The sequence below is a fragment of the Manacus vitellinus genome, unplaced genomic scaffold (assembly GCF_001715985.3).
Source record: "Manacus vitellinus isolate BGI_N305 unplaced genomic scaffold, ASM171598v3 scaffold_0_pilon, whole genome shotgun sequence".
In the NCBI taxonomy this organism is placed as follows: domain Eukaryota; kingdom Metazoa; phylum Chordata; class Aves; order Passeriformes; family Pipridae; genus Manacus; species Manacus vitellinus.
The window spans coordinates 38,626,914-38,639,238 of record NW_021938789.1 but is presented as its reverse complement, the minus strand read 5'-3'; the positions used below and the strand labels follow the sequence as shown (position 1 = coordinate 38,639,238).

The following is a 12,325-nucleotide window of genomic DNA, read 5'->3' as shown; positions in this document are numbered from 1 at the left end:
AAATTTTCCTAAATATTTAAGTCTTTGCATATGTACAATGCTCAGGATGTGTAGGATCCTATTCCTGTCAGCTCCTCTGTCCTTTCTGTTACTGAACTAGCTCTTTTAACTTAGATGCTGAAGTAAATTATAAGGGGCAACTTAATCAAACTGTGGTCTTTCTTCTCTGAGTGTGTTTTGGGAGGTAGTATAACCAGACCAGCAATACTATAAATTCATCTCAGTGAACATACAGAGTTTAGGGACTGCACAGTATTTTTCCCTTATTGGCAATTGTGTGAAAAAGGCAAAAAAAGTAGTACATTAAGTTACATTGTTAAATCTTAGACATAGTTTGTTATTTTAATGCAATTTGGATTTGAGCCGTGAATTCAAAGGATTCAAACAGGGTCTCTTTGATCCAGTTAATGCAGTACCATAGTTAATACTTATATCTCCTAACTGTGTGTGGTCACCTTTAAAAATGTATCTGAAATCAGGAGTAGAATAATATTGGTTTGTTTTAGTAATTTGCAATAAATATATTTTCTTACAAAATTGCACTGAACTGAGATTAATAGGTAGTTTCAATATATACTGTGCGTGATTTAAGAGATGTTCTTATTTTTATATATGTTCTTGAAATCTAGGCACCTAAAGCTATTTAAAATCTTAGTGTGGATAAATATTATACAACTGCCCTGTGAAAGACTTTTGAGTCCCTAAATTTCCCTTCTGGATTAAAAGCTTGATAGCTGTTGTACCTTAATTTTGGTGTCTTTTCAGTGCAAGGGACAATATCCAGTCTCTCTGATCTGAGTCTCCCTATTGTCCTTTGTTGTAGGTTACGAAGATGATACAGTCCCCTCTTGTGTTGCTGCTGCTGGCAGACTAGGGTTTAAGAGGGAGTGTTACCAGTGGCTGCTGCACTCACTGTTCAATGTTTCAAACCCATCCAAGGAAGTAACACTCTCCTCTTTGGAGAGGCCATAAAATGCATGTTATGAATTGTCTCTCCTTGGTCAATGATAAAGAAAATGGGGCTATTCCAGTTGCAACAGGATTAATGAGCGAGGATACGACGACAGCATCTCAACTTTCTCAGCCTGCAGCATCACCGCCCCCTCCACCATGTCCCCTCACAGGGGCTCCCCCAGCCCCTCCGCTTCCCCCGGCAATGCTGCCTCCACCACCACCCCCTCCTCCACTGCCTGGGCCCAACTTACCCCTGCCTCCACAGCTGATAAATGGGCATGACAACCATGGCAAAAAAAAACGAATGCGGAGCTTTTTCTGGAAAACTATCCCTGAAGAACAAGTCCGTGGTAAAAACAACATCTGGACAATTGCTGCAAGACCACAGTATCAGATTGATACAAAGACAATTGAGGAACTTTTTGGGCAGCAGGAAGAAACCAAGCCCCAGGACTCCCGAAGTCGATCTTCAAAGTCTTCGTTTAAAGAGACTAAAGAGGAGGTAAGAATTGAAGTATAACCTCTTTTTTTACATAATGCTGTGGGAGTTATGTGAATTCTGCCTCGCCTTTGTCTCTTTCTCTGTCAAGTTTCATCCTTACGGCAAATTTGTCTTGATTTGAAGGAAAGGGGAGCGATGGGAAGGATAAACTCTTTGTTCTTAGTGGCACATATTTGTTTTTCAAAGAGCTAACAGTGTTTTATTATTTTAACTTGGTAAGTGCTGTGATTTGATCACCTGTTAAAATAAATATGAATAAGTGGAGGGAGCTGAAGGCATCTGTATTTACTCTTGTTGGATAGCCCTTGAGTTTCCAGTGTGGAACATAGATGTGTTGTTGCCTTTCTCTTCAGGTCTTTCCCTATGTCTGTGGTACAGATGAGATGTTGTACATGCAAACATGCACCATGCAGGAGAGAAGAGGGTCCTGTTGCAAGGGTTAATGCTGTATATGCCCTTGGTGTCCTAGAGACATCAGGAAGGGAAGCACCAGAATGACAGCAAGGATATAAAACATAATATAGTGATTAAGGGTATTTATTATTTAATTGAGGTAAAGTTTCACCTTTCTTAAACATGGCTTTCCTGCTCATGAAAACCTTATTTCATCTACCATGCTTTTTCTGGGCATTAAAATAACCTTCTAACAAGATCTGAAGATTGTCACTGGTTTCTGTTCTGGTGGTGAGGTGCTACATACCAAGTACTCTCAGGTTCAGCCACTCTCTGTGAACTGATAAGTAGCTTTTCTAGTTCTTAAATCCTCATTTATAGACAGCCTCTTTGTGAAACCTGAATTGAATTGTCTCAACTGATCTTTCTGTGAAGTAATTGGAGGGCTGAAATGCAGACTTAATCACTGGTGTGTGTCTACATACATGTTAGCTTGTAAAAAAAATACAGAGGGCATGGGGTTGAGACATGTAACAATGCATCAATTTTTAGTGAGAAAATAGGGACTAAAAGTTGCTGGTATCTTGCAAGATTCGTGAGATGTCAAAATAAGATCAGCAGGGACAAGATGAGAAACCAGTATACTGATAGCTTGCATGTTGTACATAGACTAAAATGAAAGGTTTTGAAAGGCATGTGTATTGCAGGCTCTGAAGCCCTGACATTGGGAAGTAGTAATTGGAGCCATCATCAGAGGTAGTCATTACCTCTGTGCTGTGTTCAGGCTATGTTCATCTTCGAATCAGGAGTGTAGTGAGTGGACTTCCTGTGCCATTTACAGATGCTGTGTTTTCCTTAGAAGCTTCCCCTTTCAGAACTGCTGTGTAGTGAAGATCTAGTTCTGGTAAAAATTACAGTAAGTTTCATAAAACAGAATGTGGCTCATAGTGGCACAGTAGCTGGCACAGAGAAAAACCCCAGTGTGCTCCAGAACTCATGCAGCATTAGAGATGAAAATTAGAGGCCTGCAAAATAAGGGATTCACCAAGATACAGTACCTTGGAAACAAAAACCTGCCTTGCTGCAAGTTAATTGTTTTTGTGCATCTGTCTGGAGCTGATATGGTGGTCCAGTGCATCTGCACTGCTTGATGCCTGTGCACACTGGTTTGGGGCACCCTGAGTGACTTTTTGCGTGGCAGGTGGTGAGGCAACAGCACTTGCCTCTGAGTGATGCCACTTAAGTGACAAAATGTTCAACACCGTTGCTAAGCTTTGTCAAGCATGCTGCAGCAGTGTGTCAGACAGTGATGAGCAATTTCTTATGTGTTAATGGACTTTGCAGTCCTATCTGCTTAGCAAAGAGGGAAGGAGATAATCCCGAGGAGCTATGTGTTATTGGAAGTGCGGAAGTACAGATGCGCAACAGCTCACCTGCTTAACGTGACTACAGACAGGCATTGTTCAGCAGGAGTCTGGAGGTCTGAGGCATGGGAAATGTTTGTGATGCCCATCATCCGTGCTGTCAGGTGCTGCTCACTTACTTTAGTGCAGAATGATTATCCTCAGCTCACTGTAGTAAAACCTACACAGGCTGAAAGGAGTTGGAGGCAGGCTGAGGTACACGGTGTCTGTGTGACCTTGTGGAGAGCGTGTTAGCGTGGGGCTGAGGGAGCTGTAGTTCTCTTTGTGACTGTGTTACTGGCTGACAGGGAAAGATGGACAAAATGTTTTTTTGTTTTGTTACCTCTGTTCTTAGTTGATTTTAGAAAGTACTTTATGGTATAGCAGTGAAAATATTCTTTGGGGTTTAAATAGTGGAATTAGCCCAGTTGGCATAGTATGTCAGCAATGAATTTTCAAGATTACTTCAATTGCTTGAACTCTACTATCACTTAGATCCCAATCTGAAAAAAGCAGCACATGTCCAAAGTGCTGTAAAGAAGTGCGTGGCTGGAGAGTGCTCTGTTGTTGCAGTGGGGTTCCCCTCCGTGCAGTGGTGTTGCTTCAGTGAAAGTGGTAAAAGGTGACTCTTCAGCCAGTGTTGAGGAGAGACTGTGGAGGAGACTGGGGGGTTCATACCTTTTCCAGAGATAGCTGTTGGTTATAAAGTTATGAGCAGTTTTGGGAGAAGTCCTACACGGGTGGGAGCTTACAACACTACGTGTCCTTTTAATTCCTCACTCGCTGGTGATTTATACAGGAAATTTAGCTGTAACATTGTCATTATAACAGAAGTCCCTTTTGAGGTTTGAGTCAAAACTCCTACAGCAAATGCTTTCCTTTTTGTAAACAATCCCTCACCAAACCCTTAGGAGATTAATTAACATGTTTCCTTGACTAAAGGCTTAATTTGCCCTATGGTTCCATGTAATTTGAGCCTCTGAAAAATAGGGGGTGTAGAGGTAAAGTTTACACGCCAATTTACTTTCACCATCCTTCTGTGGTGTCACAGTATGGCACAAACTACACTCACCCAGGCTTACAGCAAGCCTGGCAGCAGAGTGGGCAGAACAGCTTGTCAACCAGAGGAGCTGGTCTTGCTTTGTCCTTCGAACTGTCCCTCTGCTCCTGTCCCTTACCTCACCCCATATGTCTGCTGGCTCTGGATAGATACTGGAAAATATAATACAGATACTGGATCCTCTGTAAACATATTTAAGTAAGTAGCTCAGCAGAATGCCGTGAGGTTCTTAGTTTGTTTTCTGCTCTTTTAGTGAGTTTTGATGACTTGTGAAAGGATGCAGTGAATACCAGCACCTGTACAATGGAGAGAGGAAGAAAGAGAAGGAAGATGGAAGGAGTGAACAGGATGTCTCTTGTCCCCTCTCCTAAACATGCCTTCTCTCTGTTTTCTCTGTGCTGGCTCTGATGCACATTCCACCTTCTTGAAAGCTGATTCAACCAGTTAATCCAGCAAAGAACTAACAACAAGAACCAAATGAGATGAGTACCAGCGCCTGCCTGAGGGAAAGAGCAGGTTAGGAACGTGACAAGGGAGAATGACATGGAGTGGGACAGCCCTTTAGTAAGCTGCCAGGTTCACTCTGCTGCACTGTGGAAGTAGACCTTTCCTCAACTATTCCAGGCAGTGCATGTGGCTCAGAGAATAGAGGCCAAAATATTAAACTCGACAGTGATTTAGTGCATTGTAAAGTGAAGTGGAAGTTGAAACAGGAAGTTGTTTATATTCTTTCTAACCTTCAGCACCAAGCCTGAGCCACCAGGATATTCCATACTTGTTCTGATTTGTAAACTGTATCCCACCATGTGAAAACCCATTGTTCTTATGCAAAGAATACATACAATGTTTTGCTTTCACTAATCTGTCATAAATCCTCTTTGTCATGTTCATGTTCCTGTTCCTCATTGATGATTTCATGGCAAGAAACTCCTGTTGCATTTCTGCAGTCACTACAAAGCCAGTTTTGATGAGAGGCTTTTTGTGTCTCCCAGAACACTCCTCTGAATCTGTCGTGTTGATTGCAAATTTGTGTCAGGGTTCAGGAGCTGATATCATCTTACCATCATCACAGCTCCACCATGGTACTCAAGCTAATTTTCCCCTTCTGTTAATACATCGAAACAGTGAACATTTCAGTGGTGGATTAACATTTGTTGAACTGAGGCTCTGTTACCTGTGCCTGCTGCAGATTTTGGAAACATGCTGGGTTGAATACTATGGTGATGAAAAGCAGATTCATGAGTGAATTGGTGTCCATGAATTGGTGTCCTTGCTTTAAAGATTGCACTGTTTATGAAGCAGAAGTGGCAAGTGTGGGAGCCTGTGATGCTTTGCATTGAATGGCAAAGTGCAGGTGTTGACATGATGGAAAGTGTCTGAGGGAATTGTAGTATTTCCAGTTTCAGAGAGTTGAATAAGATGAGAATGGAGAAAGCTCTCCTGAATTTATCTAAAGTAAATCATAAAATCCATATGAGAGTTTTCTTTGATATGAAGAATCCCAGTGAGAATAGGAATGTCTGTTCTCAATTTTCAGTTCCAGTCCAGTGTAACTCTTTGAGTCAGTAAGTCCAAGGGTATTACTGGTAGATGGCACTTTAAAATCTCTTTAGATGGCAAGCAGAGATCTGGAGCATGCTGTGCCGGCTCTAGTGTTGAAGGCCTTTATGAACAGAAGATAGGAGCAGACTGAGCAGAATTTAGAAAAAGCTGCAGTAATGTTTGAAGGGTGAAAAGCAACAGCAGACGGCTTTCTGCAAGGGTGAAATCAAATGAAATCTCAGGGGAGAAGAGTAGACATTGCAAACAGATGTTGAGACTAAGATTATGAATCTAATATGCAACTGAATGTGAGATGGATGATACCGTATTTGTGTGCAAGGAGTAGAGTATTTATGGAATATTTGCCAGGTTCCCCTATTCTCCTCCTCACACTCCCATCTGGAGACTCCTTGAAGGAGTTATGACAGCTTTTTCAAACACTTTTGATAAGCTCAAAGTAGACACCAAGCCAAGAATGACCAAAACCTGGGATGTGTTTTGATTGTGTGCTTAAACAAGAAATCAGGGGAAAAAATTGTGTACATGCATATACAAAGCAAGACCTGTGTATAAAATCCTGGTACATAAGAACAGCTATGACATTTTTATGTTGTACTGATAATAGAAGTGCAGCTGTATATGTTCCTGTCTGTTGTTTTTCTTCACAGAAAGATGTTTAAAATTTCTCTAATTTGTTTGAGGTTGTCCTGTAAATCTGAGTTGTGCCATAAAAACCAAAGGTTTACCCAACTGATGGTCAGTCATCTTGTTAGCAGTTAGTGACTGACTGAAAATAATATATACAGAAGGTTAATTGTGAACATGTTTAAAAATCTCCAACAAACCAAAAGCCAAATCGTGATGGCAAAACTCATAGGCTTAGTACAGAGAAATCAGAGAATTAGGAGTGACCAGAGCAATTGGAGAGTGGAGTTACAGTTTGAGAGGTCAGTGAGAGGTCCCTGCAGTAAAACATTTGAAAAAGATTAGATACTGCAGGCAGAGAGATAGTTGAACAGGTCCTGTGTTAAGGGGCTTTTCCTTAATGATCTGTTAGGGGCCACTCAACTCCCAAGATAACAGGAGAATAAACCTCGATGTGTCCTCTTATCTTTGCGTATGCTAAAACTGAAGGGCTTCAGGCTAGCAATCTAATTTAATCTAATTGAAACTAATATGCTGATATTTCCTGAGTTTTCTAGTCTTTGTTGTTTTCAGAAGTTAGGAAATTCCAGAATTTCAGAAAACTTTTCAATATGATTCACTCTTTTCAGCAGATGAGGAGGCTGTCTCCTGGGTGTATGTTGAGGATAGTCCATACCTATATTTTCGCCGTCACCAGCTGACTGCAGGCTAATTCAATTTCATGACAATGCCAGTGTTGCATTTATATATGTATTTCTAATTTGAGCACCGTCACAGAGGTCAAAACGCCTTTCCAGTTGTCAAAACCTCAAACATGAGTCCCATAGTAGTCCTGAACATCTATGTGTACTGAGCTATTTTATTGTAGCAGTCAGGTGGCACTGTTAAGGTGAAACAATTCTCTTGTCCTTGTAAATCTCATGACTTTTGTAACTGTTATCACCAAAATAGCTGTGGTAAAATTTTAACCTTAAGGATACAATTTCTAAAACAAGTCAAACTTCTCAGGTTTAAGCTTGTATACTGTTACAGGAAGAAAAAGAGATAACACTTTTATTTAATTTTTTTTTTAATTAGTGGAAAATGTCGTGGGGTTTTTTTCTCTGCTTAGTCTCCAGAGTTTATACACATAAGATGATGCAGCAAATCAACTTTAAAATACAAAGTAGGGGGAGACTGTTATTTTATTATGGATTTCCTTTTGCTTCCTTTTGAGCATTATCTGTCTCAGGTTTTGATTCAAGATCAACTTGCTTATCTTTCTGTGGATCAGCGTGGCTGTTAGTTTGCATGAATAAAATCATTAGTGCGTACTGACCTCTGCTTAGAAATCCCATCCTCACATTTGTTATAAAACCTCTGAAATAACGTGGGTTTTGAAGTGTGGTGCTCCCTAACCTCGAGGCCTTCAAATGCAATACAACCTATTACCTGATAAGCAACATTTCACAGATGCAGTGGTATGAAATAAGCAAGAAGAATGTTTTTACTTTGTAATGAAATAAAAATATTGATTCCTTCCATACATGTTGCTGTGGATTTTTTTTTTTTTGCTGCACTTGGAAAAAGGTGTTTGAGTGTGCTGTGCATTTCCCTGGTAAAAACTAGTTTTGTAATATGTGATCTTTGTTGATGAGAAGTGACCGTGTGTTCATTTGGCCTGTGATTTGGTGGCAACTGCACACAATTATCTGTAGCAATTGAAGAAACAATATCTGCAATATGTGCTATTTTCCTAGGTATTCTTAGCTTAATCTCTCTTGCTTTCTCTCCCAGGTTTCCATTTTGGATGCAAAGAGAAGTATGAATATTGGGATTTTTCTCAAACAATTCAAAAAGTAAGATTTGATTTTTCTGTGCAGCTAGTGCAAGCTACAGATGTGTGAAATTCTTTATAGCGCTCATCAAATGTATATTGTGCTCTGTTCCTTGTGGAGTTTACAGTTCTGTTCAGGTTTGTCAAATGTAATTTGACATAATTTGTTTTCTAATATGTTTAGTTTTGAGTTCTTTTATGACTTAGCACCAAACGTTTAGAGTTTACTAATGTTAACCAGTGGAAGTCAGTTTTCAGGGAGTTAGTTAAGAGTTAAGGGAAGCTCTTGTATCTCATGCAATACTGCATGCAAACTGCCTTTCACTGGCTTCCTTTCTTTATAAACAATTAGTAGAAAGGGGAAACGTGAGGAACTTTTAAGAGCAAGCTGTTTCGTTGCTATATGTATTTGCTGAAAATGTTGCCCTTCAGTAAAGGCATCCCTGAAAGTGGTGTCAGAACAGTGCTGCTGTGGACACTGATGCATCCATAGCCTCACTGTAATTCCATTGAGTAGCCCAGGCACGTTTTTTATAATCTGTGTAACTCTTCGCCCTGCAAGTGTTAGAAATATGTATGCTCAATTGTTTTTTCAAGGTCTGCTGAATCCATCATTGAAGATATTTATCATGGAAGAAGTCAGCCCTATGGTTCTGAACTGCTACATGAATTTCTTAAATTATTACCAGAAGCAGAGGAGGTAAATAATGGTTTTACATGGAACTTATTTTTTTGTAGAGTTCTACTGCCTGGAATTCCAACATGAAGGTCTCTAAAAGAGGAATCTCAATGCCTTCCTGAGGCCAGGGGATAGGAAAACACTGAATGCAAATATTTAATCTTCATTTGACATGTAGCGTTGAGGTTGCAGTGTAGTCGTTCCCCTCGCATCAAGTAATTTCACCTGCTTTTAAGGAGTTGTTAAGATCCTTTAGCTTTTGTGATGGTCTCTTTTGTCCCACTGACATCCTAGCAAGACCTAGAACCCTCCTGTGTGCAGATGACTCTGCTCTGGGGATGTCAGAAAACTCAGAATCAAAGTATATTCTAATGCAAACAAATTTCACTTCTTTGGCACCTGCCTCCCGCTTTCCCATTACAGTGCCTGTGAGCTGAATGTTGGTAACCCTATGCTACTGTCTTTTTGCCTTCTGGTTCCCTGCCTTCCTGGTGCATCTGGGATTTGCCTGCTCCTGGGCCTGGGTCATTTGGTTTCAACAGTGTAGAAAGGCAACTCCAGTGTGCAGCACCCATTGAATTTGCTAACGTGGCTTCATGCTCAAAGGAGACATGTTAGAAGGCACAGAATTACCACAGCACCTTCTCAATGTTCTCGTGCTCTCCGTATGACCAACATGCAAGTGCAGCTTTCTCCCCTCCTAATCTCAAACTTCAAGTCTATTCATAGGATTAAAGAGGTGAAGCTTCATTGACTGACCTGGGAGCCCTGCTTAATGATGTACAGTTCCTTGTCTGCTCACATATTTGCACTGACCCATTTGTATGCACTTGAGAGTAATGTAAACCACAAACTCGACAAAATTAGCATTAGAATTGCTTGAGTGCTTCACATCAAAGTGACGGCTGAAACTTGGGAAATTACTAAGTTAAAGTCCACATACAGATCAACCTCAACTCACATGCTTTACCACTTCAAGGTCATAGGAAGCACTCTGTTTCCTCTGTGCAGCAGCAAATCTCAGATCCAGTCAACAGCAGAACGTTATTCTGTTTTGCTGTCAAATTTATAACCCTAAATTGAGTGCCTTTGCAGAGAATCTTTTAAAAATTTTGTTATTATACTTGATTAAGATATCGTTTGGCATTGGGGGGATATCAACAAGTTGAAATGTAATTAATCAAAAAAAAAAAAAAAGGAAAGGCAACAGTAGTGCTGGGACCTCAAACCTATTCCCCCTTCCCTCTTTGTTTGAATTGTAGTACATATTCCTGTATATAAACAGAATTTATCTCCTTCCTCTGAAGGAGTCAGGCAGAGGTGAACAGTGGAGTGCTAACTTAAAAGAAAGTGTCTCCTAGTTAACCTTGTGTATATACAGCAAATTAGACGGAAAGAAAAGTATTTTTCCTTTTTTTTTCTGGTTTAGATCTTGGTTGTTATTTTATGACAAGTAGAAAATCTTTCAAGTAACGTATTCTGTGTGATACAAATGTTGTTGTCCAGCTAGAACTGTTATGCAAGTCATTGAATTTTATCAATTTTGTCTGCAATACTCAAGTAGATGCTTTAGCTATCCAGGAGGTGCTGCTAAGAGTGAAAAGGTGTGTTTATGTCCTAGTATATGGTTTGACAACAGACCTGCCCCTCAAGATAGTGGGACCAGAGAACTTAAAAAGTGCTTTTAAGGAGTCACTTGAGAAATTAATAAAAGATACTTTATGGTGCAGTAGAGTATCAGAAATTAAGGGACATCAGGCATTAGATTTGTTGCTGTTCCCAAGGGAAGGCTGGAAAGAGGCTTGTTTCCACTGTGTAGGTATTTGTGTGTATTTAATTAATTCCATGCATCAGAAAAAGGAAAAACTTCTGTTCTCTTTGTTATTCTCCCCATAGTTGTTTAACTTTTGGGGAGTTTTCTCCTTGAAAGCTAGGTGGATGGTGGCAAGCAAGACAGGGAGAAAATCCTGAGTGTAAGGGACTGATGCTTCTGTTGGTATGGAAAAATGTTTCCATGCCTTCATATTTTCATGCTCAAAGTGGTCAAAGAATAAGTGGGTCCAATAACTCATTTACTATTGTGGCTCCTAAAATTTTAGTGTAGGCAGTTAAAAAATTCATTCTTTTTATGAACCTCAGGGCTTTTCAGATTTGTTTTTTTCAGTGTTTTTTTCCGAAATGTATGTTCATTGTCTGCCTCTGAGTCTGAATACCTGTCCCCTGGAATAGTGATTCACCATTTGCCAAGGGAAAAGCATCAGAAATATACAACCCCACATATAAATAATCCAGAATCACTAGAGATACCAGGTAAATTGGTGTTATTTGTTCTCTGTTCCCTCTTTTGTTTAACACTCCCTAATTTCTTTTTGTCATATCATGTGAGACAGCTTTGGCAAGGTGTCGTCACATTTGCCTGTCCTTACACAATGTTGCTCCTGTCCTCAGCAAGGATTCCCTGGGATTGCCCTTTAGATACTTCCCCTTCTCCTGAAGACCTCCTTTGTTGTTGTAGGGATTGAGAATTACTGTGAGCAGAGACTTAAACATCCTAAAAGGTTAGTTGGTATTCAGTTACCAGTGCAAACTGTCTTGGTGTAACCATAGGTGTTCTGGAGTTCTGGAGTTCCTCTTTGTATGCTCTTTTCAGCAGCTCAGGTATTTTTACAGTCACATTTCCCAGCAGCACAGGTTTCTTGCAGGTTGGAATGAGAGCCAACTACCTGCTGCTGTGCTTGTGATCCACACCAGTAACTGTGTTTGGAAATGTCTTTTGTTTTTTCTTTTATATAGTACCATAAATCCTTAGTCTGTAAAAGTGAAAGAAGGGAGAGGAATACCTTTCCTGGTCACAGCTGTAGAAAGGGCAACTCTGGACCATTTAGTTTCTTCTTTTTCACCATGACCTTTACAGCTGTCTAATGTGAATAAATGCCAGTAGTCTAATCTTATCTTATCTAGAAGTGTTGTGATACACAGTCACATTACCTGAATGTGCCCCTGGTCAGTAGTTTGACATCTGTGACACATTTTGCATAATTTCAATTGATAGTATCTCTGGTATCTGATGGATGTTCCAGCTTTTTTTACAATATAGGCTAAGTACTTGCATTAACAAATACATTTATCATCTGCTGTCCTTAAAATTATTCTTTTTATTTGTGGTATTGTATTGTGGCAACTCTATTTATATGCATAAATAGGTGTCGGTACTGGTAATTTTCTAGCTGTTTTCTAAGAAAAATCCAACAGCTATCAAATCTGCTGGGATTTTTGCGTATAAATGGCAAATACTGGCTTTACTGAATGGTTTTCTCAGACTGAATAAGAC

The 12,325-nt window shown here is 40.0% G+C and overlaps 1 protein-coding gene across 1 annotated transcript in view; it reads left to right on the top strand.

Moving 5' to 3' along the window:
• Window positions 1-837: 837 nt before the first annotated feature.
• Window positions 838-12,325, top strand: part of FHDC1 (FH2 domain containing 1) — a 31,733-nt gene continuing 20,245 nt past the window's right edge. The window contains exons 1-3 of the mRNA XM_018071701.2: window positions 838-1,456; window positions 8,276-8,337; window positions 8,913-9,015. Coding sequence (XP_017927190.1) covers window positions 974-1,456; window positions 8,276-8,337; window positions 8,913-9,015 — 648 coding nt within the window. The 5' untranslated portion in view covers window positions 838-973. The remainder of the gene's footprint in view (window positions 1,457-8,275; window positions 8,338-8,912; window positions 9,016-12,325) is intronic.